The sequence below is a fragment of the Ziziphus jujuba genome, chromosome 10 (assembly GCF_031755915.1).
Source record: "Ziziphus jujuba cultivar Dongzao chromosome 10, ASM3175591v1".
In the NCBI taxonomy this organism is placed as follows: Eukaryota; Viridiplantae; Streptophyta; class Magnoliopsida; order Rosales; family Rhamnaceae; genus Ziziphus; species Ziziphus jujuba.
The window spans coordinates 10,829,144-10,848,495 of NC_083388.1; the positions used below are offsets into that span (position 1 = coordinate 10,829,144).

Genomic DNA, 19,352 nt, shown 5'->3' on the forward strand with positions numbered 1-19,352 from the left:
GTAAGAAAAGAATTCATTAATTTGGCCATATTAAACCATGAAAAAGAAAAGGTGAAAATTCACAGTAAGTAGCAGAATTTGACACCCAGCATGAGTAAGAAAAGGATCGAATATATATATATTTTTCAAATTGAAAAGAAATCAACTAGAAGGCTATTTCTTGATGACCAAGATGAGCTGCACACATATATGTATATAGAAATTTTCACATGAGGATCTCCTATATCTCCATTTTTTAGATTGCTTTTAAGACTTGAGATTTGGAATTGTATACTAATGTTATTTATTTATTTATTTATTTTTTTAAGTTGATATAGAATTTATTTTGCTTAGTATGCAACTAAACTCATATAACATACCAAAAGCTGACAAATAATTAACTAAGTCCTGACTGATAGAAGAATGCCTATATACATACATATAAGAACAATCATCCACATAGATTTCCCTTTTCTATCCTATGACACCCACTTTCCTCCCTCAATCCCATTTTCCTAAAGGAAGAAAATTAATTACATAACACATAACATTAAAAAGAAAAATAAAAAATGTAAAAGGTGGATGTTTTTCTAGAGTAAAAATTTCCACCATTCAGCCAGCCATATCCAACTTGGCAGTGCAAAACAAAAAACGGCGAAAGATTGCCAACAATGGAGCACAAGACACATTCTGACCCCTCGTAAGAACCAAACACTTGCTCTTTTTCCTCCTCTCCGAATTCGTCGTCTTCCTCCTTCTCTGGAAAACCACTCTCCGGCCTATTACCCTTCCCAGACACTTCCTGGCCTTCTCGGGGACACTCTCTTTCCTTGAAAACGTGTAGCTCCTCAAGTACATCTGCCTGCATGAGATGCTATCCACCACCTTAGGGGGTTGGTCATGCACTCCCGGGCTCGCTTTCGATCGTACCAGCCTCACGAATTCTACGTCGGATTCTGGCCACCTATGGTGGTTTATGTAAGTCGTCCGGCCGGGGGTTGGGCTGGAATCGTCAACGCAGTTTGATATGCAGACGGAGGCCATGGTTTGCGGCAAGCCAAACTGGGTTATGAAGAGCAGTGTTTAATAGAGAATTATGGATTTTAAAGGATGGAAAAATTAGAGAGAGAGTTTATTGGGGGTTGACCAGAAATGAACAGTTCTGGTTGGTGTGAGATACAAAGAAGAGTGTTTATAATTTGTCAAAGTATTCACAAAAAAAAATTGTAATATTCTGATTAATATCTATTTATATCAAAATATATAATAATTTATATTGTTTTTATTTGATTTACGTTATTAATTAATGTAATAAGGAGTAAACTTGTAACTGTAATATTAATGGGGCTAATGCCCGAATTCATAGTTCACTCAATTGAGGAAACTTAATTAATGGTACAATCAAATTTGAAGGAAAAACTAATATGAATAAAATTACTAATCATGAAATAAAATCTTGTATGAAAATTAATATCATAATGGAATGGAAAAATAAAATAAACTAAAATAAAATAAATTCTATAACCATAAATTTTGGCCAAAAGTTAAATTGCACCATTTCTGTTTGTAACTAGGCAACCATATAGATAGTTTCTCAAGAAGGTAATAAATTAAGCTAAAAAAGTAAGTTTATATGGTTCCATTGTATACTAATGTTTGCAAATACTTGATGGGACACACATTGTCTTTTTACTAAACTGAAAATTTTTTTCTCTGTCTCTCTACTAGTTAAACATTTTCATAAGCCCACTTTTAGACTGGGAAAAGTGAGGGCAATAAAAACCACAACTAGCAATGGAACAAATTGTATCATTTGGCTTTCATGTATAGAAGACAACCAATTAATTTAACCATTTTTTTTAAAAAATATATATGTTTGTTTGAAGTTTTAGAAACTTCCAATATATCCCCTTCTGTGTTTTCTTCTTGGGAAAGTAAATTGAAAACTTTGGTAGCAAGTATCTTTGCGGTTAAGTAATTGTACTTGCTGAACCGCTTGCTACTCATGTAAACAACGGATATATACAATTACCCTCCCAAAAAAAAAAAAAGAAAAAGAAAAAAAAAGCCAAATCTAGTAATTGATACAATCCCTTCGCAAATATAGGCTACCTTAACGGCTCAACCCATATCACATTCATGAATTTTATGAACCCTTTATACCCATTGATCCACAATAAAGTCGTTGAAATAGTTGTGGTTCAATCATTGGATTTTGACAGTCTATATTGCACATTGATTGGTTGATTATAAGATAACTTTTTCTTTTTGAGAGGAGAGAGAGAGTGGGGGAGGGTGGTGTGGGTTTGTTGTTGTTGTTGGGTAAAAACTATCTTACACTCCCTTCTTCCGGGTCTGTGATTATGGATTAAGGTTACAAATTACTCAAAATAAATAAATAAATATGATACGTTTTTAATCTCTTAAGATTTACGGGGAAGAATAGAAGAAATAAAGAGGGAAAAAAATTTGAGTTCAGAGGAAATTACTTTATTCATCATAATCTAACATTATACATTCTTGGGCAATCAAAAGAACGTACTATTACAAAATAATTGCACCACTGAGTGAAAACATGGAAACATGGTTCCCACCAAGCCAAAAGACACTACAAAAAAAAAGGCCAGCAACACTTACCAATATTTTTTTCGACAAAAAAAAAATTTGTAACTGAAAGAGGAGCTGCAGTTATAATGTTTGCCAATGTCACATTAGCATGCTTGATTCAGTTACAATAATATCAATTGTCACAACCATAGTTTCAGTTACAACTTCTATATTGTCACTTAGATTTTGTCATAAATTGTCCCAACAATTATGGCGCCAAGTATTTTCCATCAAATTTTGCCCAAAATTGTGATAATTTTTTCAATTTGTCACTCAAAATTTTAAATACGTCTACCAAATTAATTTCAATTTCATAGAAGTAATTGTCACTATTCGTGAAGCATGCAAAACATAGTGTTTTGGACACCACCTTCTTCAAATAAATTTAAAAAATGTTATTAAAAAATTGAAATAAATTAAAAAAAAAAATACAAAACGCGGTATTTTGGACTTCACCTTCTATATAGTGCATTTTTGACATCTTAGAATCCCCCAATTTTTCTAAGCATACTTCCCCTCATCTTCTATAAACACACATACACACACCCACAACACTGCAATCTCAAATATTCCTTCTCCATTGACACTATCCATCGATTCCTTACTCCATTGCCTATGTCCATTTATTTCTTACTTTCACTTTTGTTTCGCTTCTACCATTCTGCTCCAACTGGCAACCATTATATGGTATATTAAGCCCTAAATCATTTTCTCACAAAATAGCCTCCTTAACATGTGCGATATCAAGCGGAGACTATTCGCTATCAATTTCTTACATTTACCTTCTTTCTTATACTATTCTACTCCAAATCATTTTATGGCATATTGAGGCTGGAGTTTTGGTGTGGTGTAAGAAACGACCTTTGATCTTCAATACATTGTTCACCTACATTGTCTTCCTACAATGCACATTCTATGGTATCAACAAAGGTACCTTAAGGGTGGGGCTCGAAATCACGTAGCACATTAGGTAAGTAGCTAAGCATGCACCAACTCCTCTACTAATGTTTTTAAATCTATAAAAATAATTTTCTTACCTTTGTTATCCACCATTCCGTAGATGTTAAACAGATGGGTTCACATTTTCTTTTAATCTGGTTTTCTCCTCTATTTTGTATATTTCGGTCCTCTTTTCTTATCATTTCATTGTGGATCTTCGAATGTTGGGGCAATGTCTTTCTACATTTCAACACCTTTTGGAATTATATTTTAATGGAATAGAACATTCAAATAATTATTTAAAATGGTTTGTTAATGAAGACATTTCCTTGATATTGGATAATATCCCACTTGGCCATTTTTAGTATACATTTTTTGCTAATAAAAAAAATGAAATAACAAACTTGTCCTTTTAGGATTGTAATGAGTGGTGGTTATTTTCATATATTTATATGAAATTTGAATTGGGTGAAAAAAAGGGACTACCTCTTTTATCATCTGAGTCCCTCTTTTATCATCTGATGTACAAAAGATATAGTTTGCCTCATATTAAGTCATTTGTGTGATCGAATTAGAAACAACAATTATGTGATGTAAAACAGTTCATGTTAATGATTCCATATGTATGAACACTTCCCAGCAAGGATGTTTTTAGACATTATAACATCAAGCTTGTTACTTTATCTTGTTAGTAAAGTTCTGATTTTGGTGATGTTGCATAAGTAATTTGATATTGTTTTTTATTTATTTTATATAATGTTTTTTTTTAAAATTCTATTTAGCTATGCTTTAATAGCTCTAACGACTCTTTTGATTAGTGGGGCAAAAATTTCCACTTCTTATAAATCAACTTATAGCTATCTCTAAGCTCACTGTGAGCTTATTTATCTTTTACTTCATTTCTTTAGTGATGTTTGATACGAACCTAGGTCGACTTGCTTCTAAACCTGTATTGTATTAGTCCGGATCTTAATTATGTTCAGATTCTAATGGAAACCTTAACTCCTAATCAAATTGTGATTAGAAACCTTGGTATATGATGAAGACGCCACAATAGGTGATGGATGTCCTATTGATAAGTCAAACTAAATCACTTAATTTCTATTAAGTGTTTTAAGTGTTCAAAGAGAACAAAGAGAATTCTTTCTCACAAATATTTTTTTGTATAATATCTAAGCTATATTCTCATTGAAAAATAAGCCTTAAATAAGCTAAAGTCACAAAACAAAAACCCTAAAACACAAAGGTAAAATTCAGGCATAGTAAAGGAAACATGATGTGGTCGAATTTCTTGACTTTCCTAAACTCATTTGGAGTAATTAATTCCTTTGTTTTGAATTAGGAATTAATTAACTTCAATTAAAATAATAAAATATCAAATTTCCTAAGTTAATTTTTCCAGCAAACAATTAAATAAAAACCAAAATAAAACATGGTTTCCTAAAACAAAAAGTCAAATTCAAATTAGGAAATTAGTTGACTAGTTTGACAACTAAGCTATCTTTGATCAATTTTCAGCTTGTAAAGACTCCAAATCAAATCCAATGTGCCATGTAGGATGTTAAATATGATTAATTATGATTCCCATATGTTTTCCTTGATTGGAACAAAGAGAAAGAGCTTAATCATCAAGATACTTTAATCTCAGCAGCAAAAGATGCATTTTTAGCCAAAAATGTCTTCCAGATGCAAGTGGCCTCTTTGGTTGCTTTTACTTTTGCCTTGACTTGATTCCATGACCTCTTAGTGATAACAATTGAGTTCAAGAAGTGTTGAACCCATTCCTTGCTACTCAGAGTCCACAAATGCACTAAGACAGCTACTCGGATCCAAATCGGCCTCCACCACTTGGATGCATAAAATGAATCTTGGATCTTCGGGTATGGACATGCCCTTTTGAGAATTGAGAACTCCCTGTATAAAGCTAGCTAGGTTATCCTTAAATCTCTTAGCTTGTGCTCTAATGATTGATCCTGTCTTCATTTACAAAGGATCAGCACCCTAGCGGGTCATCTGTTGTACGGATACGGGCGGATTCTCATAAATGGTGATACATACATGAACTATTATTAGATTCATTAAGAGTAATTCTCATATTGAGACTGTTAGTTTTCATGTACTAGTTGTAGTTGTCCTTTCAGCTGCTAAATACTAGCTATTTTTTTTTTATTTTTGGCAACATTGTGCTGTAAAATGCTAATTTCCTTACTTTTTCATTTAATATTACATCTAATTGCATTTTACATTCAAATACGAGAGTTGAGATTGCTTATCAGCTCATCATGAAATGAAGATTGAAGCTTTAATACATTCATTCATTTTCTTCAAATTCTAATGTGTTTTCACTTCGCCATATGTATGTTGTTTGGTTAATCAAGTTTGTAGATGCATTTTCTTTGTGGAACATGATATTGTTTATGTGTGCCAATCGTACATGCAGCAATTGATTATTATTATGCTTGTTAAGTACTTAAGTTGTTTGGAATGGCTTTATTTTGTCAAACTATAAATTTATACCAAAAATATATAATTAGCAAAGGGATTTAATGTGCATATACTAACAAATAAATTAGGCAATTCATTAGGGAAATGTGTTCAAATGAATAACAAAACCCATGATGTGATATTTTTATCTCCTACAACATTTAGCACTCCAAGCAGTGGGATATATAATTATTGTTAAATGCATCATAGCCTATAAACAATTGTTTTTCATACTTATGTGATTTTAGTCACATGTGAGTATTCATTCCATTTTTTTTTCTCCTTCTATCTATTCAAATTAACTATATTAAACTATTAGCGAGCTATCAACTTCCAATATGTATTTACCTTTGAAGTTATTGAAACTTAAGAACATGTGTCCCAACCTTTGATATGTCACATTTTCACTATGAATCAAATATATTGAATTGAACCTTAGCCTATAGTCTTTTTTCCCATTGGATTTAGTCAATTGTGTCCAAAGTGTTTCTACATGCTTGTAGTGTTTACTACGTATACCATCCAAACTAGTACATATACCATGGAGGAAGTTAGCAAGTTTTTTAAAGTGGTAACATATTAGAACCTTGATCTTAAAAGCCTGTAATAATGATTATATGATGAACTTAAAAAACTAAAATATAGGTTATTGTTTTGCTAAATACTGTTTTGATGACTTAGTTGATAATATATATATATATATATGTATGTTTGACATGGATTTTTTGCACAAATTTTATCTTTTTAGTTAAACACCAAAGATTGGTATGTTGCTATGAATTGGTATTCTATGGATAAATGTGTGTATTTGAGCTATATATTGTTTTTGGTTTGCCTTGGAATTTTGGATGTTGGAACTGTTCAATAAAATTTATACCAAGTTTCATCAAACAAAATGAAGTATTTGATTTTATATGAATTTTCAAAGTAAAATGGTTACTACAGAATTTTTCTGACTGCAACAAGAATTTCAACTCTTTGACATCTAAAACCATAATAAATGACCTTCAAATGAGGTGAAATTTTGTATATATATATTTACTTGTATGTCTAATTGCATTCTGGAAATTTTTATCAATTTACATTTAGTAAATCATCCAAAACTGATTTTTCACCAAACTCACCCTTGTTTTGGAAACCAAATTCTAGATTTGTAGCTTTAAACTAAAAACTTGAGTTGGTCCATTTATTTAATTTTGTTGGGCTTAAACTATGTACAATAGTACTTATATATGTTTACATTGTTGATAAAAAGTTGCATGAAAATTCTCAATTTCTTTGGTCTTGAATCAATGAATAAGTTTTACATATTTGCATAAAAAACTAATTTCAGTGTTTTATTTGTTATTTATTGGATATGAATATAATAAGAAGTTTTGATTCTTTATTTGATTTGAGATCATAGTAGCCCTTACTTAGGAACTTGAATATAGTCAATAATACGTGCATATTGGGGTGCATGTGAATTCTTTATTCACTGCAACTTTAGAAGCATGCATACTTCCATATTGTCTAATAATTTTTTCTTTCAACCTATCATGATTGATAGATGGATAGAAGTTTGCCATCAATCACATGTTATAAATTACTACCTGAATATGATAATGGTGTCAATGATTTTCTAAAGTTTGCCATCAATCACATGGATAATGGAAATACAATCTGTTGCCCATGTTATAAGTGTAACAATGGATATTGGCTTACTCCAGATCAAATGTAGGACCACTTGATCATCCATGGTGATGAAAATCCGCCCGTGTCCACACCACCAACAACCCACTAGGGTGCTGATCCTATACGGATGAAGACCAGGCCAATCACTAGAGCTTAAGCCAAGAGATTTAAGGATAATCTGGCTACCTTTATACAAGGAGTAATTAATTCTCAAAAGGGCTTGTCAATACCCGAAGATACAAAGTCATTTTTAAGCATCTAAGTAGTGTAGGCCAATACGGACCCGGGTAGTTGTTTTCGTGCAAATATAGACTTTGGGCAGCATGTGGGACTCAAAATAATCCTATTTGGCATCCTACAAGACATATGGAAGCTGATTTGGAGCTTAAATTGGTCAAAGCTAGCTCAGTTAAAAAGATAGCCAAATATCTTCCTAATTTGATTTTGACTTTTCGTTTTAGAAAATTAGTCTTTTATTTGGTTTCTATTTATTTATTTGCTGGACAAATCAACTTATGAAAGTTATTATTTTATTATTTTCATTGTAAATTAATTAATTCCTAATTCAAAATAAAAGAATTAATTAATCAAAATTAGATTAGGAAAGGAGAGAGAAAATTCGGCCAAGCTTGTTTCCTAATCTACATGGCCCGTTTTGGCCTAGTTTTTTAGGGTTTATTGTTTGTGACTCTAGCTTATTTAAGGACTTATTTTTTTAGGAAGAACACATCTTCAATATTATTCAGAAAATTAATTGTGAGATAGAATTCTCTTTGTTCTCTTTGAACACCTAAAACACCATTAGAGAGTGAGTGTTTTAGTTTTGACTTATCAATAGAACTTCCATAACCTATTGTGGCGTCTTCATTATACCAAGGTTGATTAGAGATGAAGGTTTTCCCATAAGAACTTGAACCTAATTGAGATCTGGGTTTAGGTGCGAGTCAACCTAAGTTCGTATCACTTAGCATTGTTAAAGTATAAAACCCATGAGTACATCATGGAGAGATGGCTGAATTACTTAGTGAATCTTAAACAAACAATGATGACATTAATGATGCAGTTGACGATGAGGTAGATACTGTTGGAGATGGAACTTAGGATATGCTACAAGAGTTGAATAAGGAGTCACTTTTTAATGATTGGGCATCTTCATCCACATCTAATTATCCTACTGGAGATGTTTCTATTTAATCAAATTCTTTTGCCAAGCTATTTACCGATGTAACTCAACCTTTGTACTCAAGGTGTAAGGCATCTAAGCTTTCCTTTATTATGAAGCTGCTTCATTTGAAGATAATAAATAAATAAACTAAGAAGTCCTTCACAATTTTGCTTGAGCTTTTCAAGACTATACTCCCATCCGAAGCTCAAGTCCTTAAAAATTTCTACAAGGCTAAGAAAGTAATTCATGATTTAGGTCTCCATTATAAGAAGATTGATGTATGCAAGAATGATTGTGTCCTTTTCAAGAAAGAATAAATGGATCTACGTGCATGTCCAACATGCAACTCATTTAGATGTAAGTTATGTTCAGATGGAAATAATACAATACCTGAAAAGGTATTATGTTATTTTCCTTTAATACTTAAGTTAGAAAGGTTATTTATTTATTGAAAACTGATGAGAATACGCCTACACCTGCACAACCTATAACTTGCTGGGTACTGATCTTGTACAACTGAAGATCGGGCTAATTACAAGGGCACAAGCTAAGAGGTTAAAGGACAATCTGATTAGCTTCATATAAGATGTGATTAAATCTCAAGAAGGCATTATTGCACTCGAAGATTCTAAGCTCGTGCTAAGCATCCAAGTTGTAAAGGCAGAAATGGACCCGAGAAGCTATTTTGGTGCATTTATGGATTCCGGGTAGCAAGGAATGGATTTGTTAACTTGTGAACATGATTAAGCTCACCAAGCGATCATGGAATCATGTCAAGGTAGAAGCAAAGCTGTTCAAATGCCACATTTGTGGACACATTTCAATTTTGACTGGTTTTACTTGTTTTGGCGTCGGGAAGGTAGTTTCTTGTAATCCAACCAAACTTTGATGATTCCAATCAATGCAACATGTGGGAACCAGTTCTAATCCTATTTGGAATCCTACAAGGTATATTGGATTTGATTTGGGGCTTAAATTGGCTGGCGATTGGACAAGGACAGCTTATTTGGAAAACTAGTCAACTACTTTCCAAATCTGAAATTTGATTTTTTCCTTTAAGAAAATAGTCTTTTATTTTGGTTTTTATTTAATAATTTGCTGGAAACATTAATTTTGGAAGGTTGATATTTTATTATTTTGATTGAAAATTAATTAATTCCTAATTCAAAATTAAGGAATTAATTAATACAACTTAGATTAGGAAATGGTGTGAAATTCGACAATTTCTTATTGTTGGCCGAATTTAACCTAATTGATTTAGGGTTTGAATTCTTGTAAATTTAGCCTATTTAAAGGCTTAATTTTCAATGAAATGGTAGCTTGCATTATTATTCAAAAATAATTTGTGAAAAGAATTCTCTTTATTCTCTTTGAACACCTAAAACATCAAGAGTTCGAGTGTTTTAGTTTGACTTATCAATAAGACATCCATCACCTATTGTAACATCTTCATCATATACTAAGGTTTCTAATCACAAGTTAATTAGGGGTCAAGGTTACCATTACAATTTGAACTTAATTTCGATCCAGACTAGTATAACATGGATTTAGGAGCAAGTCGACCTAGGTTCGTATCATTTGGTATCAGAGCCGAATTTTGTTCAGGTTGATCTATCCTATTTGCTTTGTTTTGTTTTGTGTTATTCTATAATTTTAAGATTAGGTTAAGGTTGTTTCCTACTCATACACATTCTGCATATTAAAAAAAAATTGAAAACATATTGCATAAACCTTAAAATTTGCAATTTGTTTTACTTGGAAGATAGATTCAGTTTTGGGAAGTTGTTTGCAATTGAAATTTATGATTTTTTTGTGGTGATTGAGCTTCTGGGGTTTTTTTTGATACTATTGTGATTATGATTAAAAAAATAATAAAAAAAAGCTGAAGTTTAAAAAAAACATTGCGAAAAGGTTGGTTTGGAGAAGTTGAAAATTTGAATTTGATTTAGATTTCAAAATTCAATTGTGTTTGCTGGAGTTACTATTTATTCATTCAATATTGGTTTCTAGATATTTGACTATTGGTGTTAATTGATTATATTAAAATTGGATAAAGGATTTGAGACATAGACTTAAATTACGAGAACTACAACCAATAACTATCTAATACTTCATTCCAATTTTTGATCTTATTAATTGATTGAATCCTTTTTCTAAATGTGATCCTTGAATTTGTGGTTCTTAATATTTTGATTTATTTCTTTTCTAAATCTGAAAATTGCCTTTGTTAATTTTTCTACATTTTGGTTAGAAAGCCAAGAATTAGGTGTTAAAAATTCACCTGGTATTTGCTTGCATTGTTACTGTTTTATTGATAAGTTTAATTAGGACATACTTATGATCTAGTTGCTATTTTTAACGTATTTTTAAAAAACTTAGAGATATTGTTTTGAGTGGGAAAAAGGCAAGAGATTGTAAGGTTAAAAGAGGGTCAAAAGCCGAAATTAGTCTGTAAACACAAGCGAACAAGATCTTGTTTGAGTGATACACATGAGGGAGTGAATTTTAGTGAGGTTTTCTTGTATTATTTCTCTAACATGACAGATTCAAGGATTAGAAGAGGAGGTGACTCAATAAGGGAACTTGAAGAGGATTTTGTGGGGTTCAAAGGAGAATCTAAAGCATACAAGAGTTCATCTGCACCTACTGACATGCAAGTGGTTTTGGAACAGTTACAAAGGATGAATGCTCACTTTGATCAACTATATAAAAGAATGGACAGATTTCAAAATTCCCATGGAGGGCTGAAATAATGAGAATCCGCCTGTACCTATACAACCGACTACTTGCTGGGGTACTAATCCTATATAGTTGAAGATCAGACCAATCACTAGGGCACAAGCCAAAGCCTAATTCAAAGCTTGTTTTAAGCATCCAAGTGGTGTAGGCCGATATGGATCCGGATAGCTGTTTTAGTGCATTTGTGTACTCTGGGCAGCAAGGAATGGATTCAACTCTTCATGAACTCAATTGATATCACTAAAAGGCCATAGAATCATGTCAAGGCAGAAGCAAAAGAAATCAAAGAGCTCATTTTCTCATAGTCTTTCTTTTTGGCCGAAATTGTCACTTTAGGTGCTAACTTTGACTTCTTTTGTTGATTAAGCAAGTTTGACTAATTCTAATCAAGGAGCAATGTATGGAAATCATTATTAATCCTATTTGGCATCCTACATGGCATATGGGAGCTAATTTGTATCCTAAACTAGCTAGAGATTGGATAAAGATAGCTTAGTTGCAACTAGTTTCCTAATTTAAGTTTGACTTTTTGTTTTAGAAAACTATCTTTTATTTTGGTTTTTATTTATTTATTTGCTGGACAATTCAACTTAAGAAAGTTAGAATTTTATTATTTTGATTGTAAATTAATTAATTCCTAATTCAAAATAAAGAAATTAATTAATACAATTTAGTTTAGGAAAGGAAGGCTGAATTCGGCCAAGCACAGTTTCCTATTCTCAATGGCATGTTTTTAACCTAATTGTTTAGGTTTTTATTTTGTTGATTCAAACCTATTTAAAGGTTTATTTTTTTTTTAAAGGAGAAGGCAGCTTACATATTATTCAAAAATTTATTTGTCAGAAAAGAATTCTCTTCATTCTCTTTGAACATCGAAAACACTTAATACAAATCAAGTGTTTTAATATGACTTATCAATAGAACAACCATCACCTATTATGGTGTTTTCATCATATACCAAGGTTTCTAATCACAAGTTTATTAGGGGTTAAGGTTTTCAATAGAATCTGAACTTAAATTGTGATCTGGGCTAATATAATACGGGTTTAGAAGCAAGTCGACGTATGTTCGTACCAACCGAACCCAAGGATGCATTTACGTGGAGGTCATGGCCGAGGTCATGGAGGTCGCGGACATTTTAGGGAAGAAGTTGGATTGGATGACTTTGGAGATAACCTTGACGAGGAGTTCAAAGATATTTTTGTTCTCCAAGGAAGACAAAACCATGGAAGGCAAGCTTAATGATGCGAATTCGCCAGAGCCTGCACAATCAACAACCCGTTGGGGTGCTAACCCGATACAGATGAAGACTGGGCCGATCACTAGGGCTCAAGCTTAGAGGTTTAAGAATAAACTTGATGCCTTTATTCAGGGGGTAATTCATTCTTAAAAGAGCTTGTCCATACCTAAAAATACAAGGCCTGTTTTGAGCATACAAGTGGTAAAAGCCAATACGGACGTGGGTAGCGATTTTGGTGCATTTATGGATTTCGGGCAGCGAGAAATGGGTTCAAATCTTCTTGAATTCACTTGATATCACTAGAAATTCATGGGAACTGGTCAAAACTGAAGCTTTCCTGGTCTTTTAAGTGGTGTGTGCATGAGAGAGAAAATGGTTGGTTTTTGCATTATTTCCTGGCTTTACTATATTTTGCTAAGTTGGTTTTTTCTCTTTCCTCCAAGCAAGGGCAATGTGGGGGACTCCATAATAATCTTATTTGGCATCCTACAAATCATATAGAAGCTGATTTGGAGCTCAAATTAGTCAAAGATTGGTCAAAGTCAATTTAGTCAAAAAGCTAATATTCTAGTTTCCTAATTTGATTTCTACTTTTTGTTTTAGGAAATTACCTTTACTGTTAGTTTTTATTTATTTATTTGCTGGATAAATAAGTTTAAGAAAGTTATTATTTTATTATTTTCATTGTAAATTAATTAATTCCTAATTCAAAATAAGGAAATTAATTAATCCAATTTAGATTAGGAAAGGGTGTGAAATTAGGCAAATTCCTAATTGGATTCTATGTTGGCCAAAATTTCCTAATCTTTTTAGGATTTTATTTTGTTCATTCAAAGCCTATTTAAAGGCTTATTTTCAATGAGAAATCAAGCTTGAATTTTATACAGAAAATTATTTGTGAGATTGAATTCTCCTTGTTCTCTTTGAACACCTAAAACACCATTATTGAATGAGTGTTTTAGTTTTGACTTATCAATAGGATATCCATCACCTATTATGGCATCTTTATTATATACCAAGGTTTCTAATCACAGGTTGGTTAGGGGTCAAGGTTACCATTAGAACTTAAAATTAATTAGATCCAGTCTAATATAATACTGGTTTAGGCCCAGGCCGTCCTAGGTTCGTATCACTTGAGAAAAAGATGATAACCTTAGAAATATTAAGGTCAATGTACCACCATTTTTGGAAAAAAGTGATCCGAAGGCTTACTTAGAATGGGAAGAACGAATGGAGATGCTTTTTTATTGTCATAACTCTTCAGAGGCTAAAATGGTTAAATTGGCTACCTTGGAATTTGGACATTATGCATTACAATGGTGGAGCAATGAGAAAAATATTCGAAGGAGAGTTGGTGATGCATTAATAACCATTTGGAGATGAAAGGAGCCATGAGGAAAAGGTTTGTACCAAGCCATTATCATAGGTTGTTGCATCAAAGGTTACAATCTTTATCCTAAGGAACTGGACCATGGAGGACTATTACAAGGAGATGGAGATGCTTATGATGAGGTTGAGCATGAATGAAAACCGAGAGGCAAAAATGGCTAGGTTTCTTGGAGGTTTAAATTGAGAGATTGCTAACCAAGTGGAATTACAATAATATGTAGAGTTGGAAGAGATGCTACATATGGCCATCAAAATTGATAACCAACTCAAGAGTATGGGTAGTAGTCATGGTTTCCAGGAGTTTCAAATAGCGCGAGGTCAAGCTTAAGTGGTTGGAGAAGCAATCCCACCTACGAATCAAAGCCAAAACTGAAATTGGAGGAAGGAAGCCCCAATCGGCTAAGGAAAGACAATCTGGCCCAATTCACATAAACACCAAAATCAGGTGGTAATTTTGATTCTAAACCATCTAGAACTCATGATATTGTGTGTTTTAAGTGTTAGGGTCGAGGACATGTTGCCAACCAATGTCCAAACTAAAGAATTATGGTGCTGAAGGACAACGAAGAGTTAGAGTCCAATAGTGATGAAGCTGAAGTTGAAACTGAACATGATGAGGGAGACTTCGAAGAGGAAGAACATGGTGAACCCGAGACATAACAAGCTCTAAGTGATGAGAATTTTCCCCATCTCATCCAACCAACTACCTGTTGGGTATTGATCCAATACAGATGAGACCAGGCCAATCACTAGACCACAAGCCAAGAGATTTAAAGATAACTTTTCTGGATTCATAAAGGGAGCTATCAATTCTCAAAAGGGTTTATCCATATCCGAAGACACAAGACTTGTTTTATACATCCAAGTGGTGGAGGTCAAGTTGGACCCGAGTAGTTGTTTTAATGCAAATATGGACTTTGGGCAACACAAAAGGGTTTTAACACTTCTTGAATTAAATTAATATCATTAAAATATTATGGAATCATGACAAGGAAGAATCAAAAGCAACCAAAATGGTGATTCGCACGTGGAAGGACTTTTGGGCCGAAAATACTGTAGTTGCCGCTGGCTTTATTGTATTTTGTTGATTTGGCATTTTCTCTTTGTTCCAATCAAGGGCAATATATGGGAATCATAAATAATCCTATTTGGCATCCTAAATGGCACATTGGATCTGATTTAGAGTCCTTACAAGCTGAAAATTGATCAAAATTAGCTTAGTAGTCAAACTACTCAACTAGTTTCCTAATTTGAGTTTGACTTTTTGTTTTAGGCAATTAGTCTTTTATTTGGTTTTTATTTGCTTATTTGCTGGATAAAACAACTTAGAAAATTTATTATTTTATTATTTCAATTGTAAATTAATTAATTCCTAATTCAAAATAAAGGAATTAATTTATCAAAATTAGATTAGGAAAGGAATGGAATTTTCGGCCACATTAGGAATTTGTCAATGGATGGCTAGTTTAGTCTTATTTTTTTAGGATTTTTTATTTTGTGACTTTAGCCTATTTAAAGGCTTATTGTTCAATGAGAATCAGCTTACATATTATTTAGAAAATTATTTATGAGAAAAGAATTCTCTTTGTTCTCTTTGAATACCTAAAACACCATTAGAGAGTGAGTGTTTTAGTTTGACTTATCAATAGGACATCCATCACCTATTGTGGTATCTTCAACATATATCAAAATTTCTAGTCACAGGTTGATTAGCGTTTGAGGTGACCATAAGGACTTGAACTTAATTTTTCAATTTGGGCTAATATAATACAGGTTTAGGAGTAAGTCGACCTAGGTTCATATCATCAAGGGCGGAATTAAGCTTGGTGGAAAGAGGAGTACTAACCATGTACAACGATGAAGATCAAGTGCAGAGGGAAAATATCCTCCATATTAGATATGGCATTCAAGGTAACATTTGTAGTATGATTATTGATAGTGGAAGTTGTACCAATGTTATTAGTAATTTTGTGGTGGAGAAATTAGGTTTATCAATACTCAAAGATCTCGAACCATATAGACTTCAATGGCTTAATGATAGTGGCAAGATGAAGGAAAATAAACAAGCCAAGGTAAAGTTTAGTATTCATAATTATGTGGATATGATTTTTGTGATATTGTACCTATGCATGCTGGACATATTTTGTTGGGAAGACCATGGCAATTTGATAAGGATACTATACATTATGGTCGAGAAAATGCCATTGTAATCCAAATTAAAGGAAATAAAATTAAGCCTGAGTCATTGACACTAAAAAAGGTATTTACAGATCAATTACAAAGGCAACAATGGAGGGAGGCAGAACGGCAAAGGGAGAAATCTAGCATGCCACCCATGGCTTTTACTATTAATCCAAGAAGGCAAGGTCGAACATCATCACCAAGGTAAGTTTTCTAAACCTAAGAGTGAGAAGAAAAAGAGAGAGGAAGCCAAGAGTGATAAAAAGATAGGGGAAGCTGAGAGTAATAAAGAGAAAAAGAGGAAAGAGAAGAAAAAAAAAACTTTTATCTTAGCCAAGGTGAAGTTAAAAAGGCGTTTTTAGGTAATAAACCTATACTGGTCATGATGTTTAAAGATGCTTATCTAAATCATTTAGCTAACCCTAAAGAGCTTGTATTGCCAAGTTCTATATCTTCTCTTTTGTAGAAATTTGATGATGTCTTTGCGGAAGAGATTCCTAGTGGTTTACCACCTATTATAGGGATTAAGCATCAAATAGATTTTATTCCTGGAGCCGCAATTCCTAATAGGCCTGAATAAAGAAGTAATTGCAAGGAAGCAAAGGAATCACAAAACCAGGTAAATGAATTGCTTTAAAAAAGCATGAGCCCAGGTGCTATCCCTGTTTTGTTAGTAACTAAGAAAGATGTTTCTTCACACATGTGTGTAGATTGTAGGGCCATTAATAATATAATCATTAAGTATAGGTATCCTATTTTTAGATTAGATGATATGCTTGATGAATTTTATGGTGCATACATGTTTTCAAAGATTGATCTTAGAAATGGGTATCATCAAATTAGAATGAAAGAGGTAGATGTGTGGAAAACCGCATTTAACACTAAATATAGTTTGTATGAGTGATTAATAATGCCTTTTGGTTTAACTAATGCACCTAGAACTTTCATGAGGCTAATGAATCATGTCATATGTCTATTCATTAGAAAATTTATAGTTATTTATGTTGATGATATTCTTATATATAGCCAAAATCTAGATGATCATATAGGATATCTTAGGTTAGTTTTAAGAGTACTTAGGAAGGAAAGGTTATTTGCCAACATTAAAAAATGTGATTTTTGCCAAAATGAGCATGTATTTCTAGGATTTGTTGTAAGTACAGCAAGAATTAAAGTTGACCAATCCAAGGTCAAGTCAATTTAAGAATGGCCGAAACCTACATCCATTACCTAAGTAAGGAGTTTTCATGGTTTTACTAGCTTTTACAGGAGATTTATCAAAGATTTTAGTACCATTGTAGCACCTTTGACTGAAATTATTAAAAAGAATGTGGGATTCTAATGGGAAGAAGCATAAGAGAAGTCTTTTAATTTGTTGAAAGAAAAATTAACTAATGCTTCTTTATTGGTTTTACCAAAGTTTTCTAAAACTTTTGAAATTGAATTCGATGCTCAGGGGTAGGTATTGGAGCTGTATCGATGCAAGAAGGAAGACCTATAGCCTATTTTAGTGAAAAGTTGAATGAAGCGGTATTGAAGTATCCAACCTATGACAAAGAGATGTATGCCTTAGTTCGAGCTTTGAAGACATGGAATTATTACTTGATGCCAAAGGAATTTGAGATTTACATAGATCATGAATCTTTAAAGCACACTAAAAGGCAAGGGAAGCTTAACTGAAGGCATGGAAGGTGGATTGAATTCATCGAGATTTTTCCTTATGTCATCTGCTACAAGAAAGGTAAGAAAAATATAGTAGCCGATGGTTTATCCCAAAGGTATGTATTGTTTTCAACCTTAGATGCTAGATTGCTTGGTTTTGAACAATTAAAAAAAATTTATGAGCATGATAATGACCTTAGTGAAATATATAGAAATTGTGGTAAACATGGCTCTAATAAATTCTATATCTTTGAAGGGTATTTGTTTCGAAAAGTTAACTTTGTACATCTAATTGTAGCATTAAGGAATTATTAGTTAGGGAAGGTCATGGTGGGGCTTTAATAGAATACTTTGGTGTTGTAAAAACTTTATCCATATTACAAGAACATTTTTATTGGCTGAATATAAGGAGAGATGTGGAGGGATATGTGAGAGGTGTTTAAAGTTTCAGAAATCAAAATCCAAGCTTAAGTTGCACGACTTGTACATGCCATTACCAATTCCTTATCATCCATAGGTTGATTTGTCTATGGATTTTGCACTTGGTTTACCTAGGTTTAGGACAGGAACGATTCAATTTTTGTGGTTGTTGATAGATTTTCTAAGATGACACATTTTATTGCTTATAATAAAACTGATGATGCATCTCATATAGCTAATTTATTTTTTAGGGAAGTGGTAAGAATTCATGTATGCATAGGTTTAGCACTAAAATTTTATTTTCTACTACTTGTCATCCACAAACTGATGGTCAAACTAAAGTAGTAAATAGAACTTTTTCTACATTATTAAGAGCATTAATTAGTACAAATTTAAGAACTTAGGAGGAATGTTTGCCGCATGTGGAGTTTGCTTATAATAGAACCCTACATTTAGCTACTAAATATTCACCTTTTGAAATTGTTTATGGTTTTAATCCTTTAACTTGATTAGATTTAACACCTTTACCTTTAAGTGAATGTGCTAATCTAGATAGGAAACAAAAAGCTGAATTTGTTAAGCAAATTCATGAGAAGACTAAAGTAAACATTGAAAAGAGGATGGAGTAATATGCTAAAGTTGCTAATCAAGGCCGGATCAAGGTTGTATTTGAACCCAAAGATTGGGTTTGGTTGCACTTAAGAAAAGAAAGGTTTCCTGAACAATATAAGTAAAAGCTTATACCTCGAAAAGATATACCTTTTCAAGTTTTGGAAAAGGGTCAATGAAAACGCCTACAAGCTTGACTTACCAAGTGAGCATAACGTGAGTGCTAAATTTAATGTTGCTGATTTCTCTCTTTTTTCTACAGGC

The 19,352-nt window shown here is 32.6% G+C and overlaps 1 protein-coding gene across 1 annotated transcript; it reads right to left on the reverse strand.

The window, feature by feature from the left end:
- Positions 1 to 591: 591 nt before the first annotated feature.
- Positions 592 to 1,023, reverse strand: LOC107434806 (uncharacterized). The gene has a single exon (XM_016046287.4). It carries the CDS (start codon positions 1,021 to 1,023, stop codon positions 592 to 594), a length of 432 nt encoding a protein of 143 aa, XP_015901773.3.
- Between the last annotated feature and the right edge of the window lie 18,329 nt (positions 1,024 to 19,352).

Bases quoted from the DNA above. Each gene is read 5' to 3' on its own strand.
- LOC107434806 (XM_016046287.4), bottom strand. From the start codon at position 1,023: ATGGCCTCCGTCTGCATATCAAACTGCGTTGACGATTCCAGCCCAACC.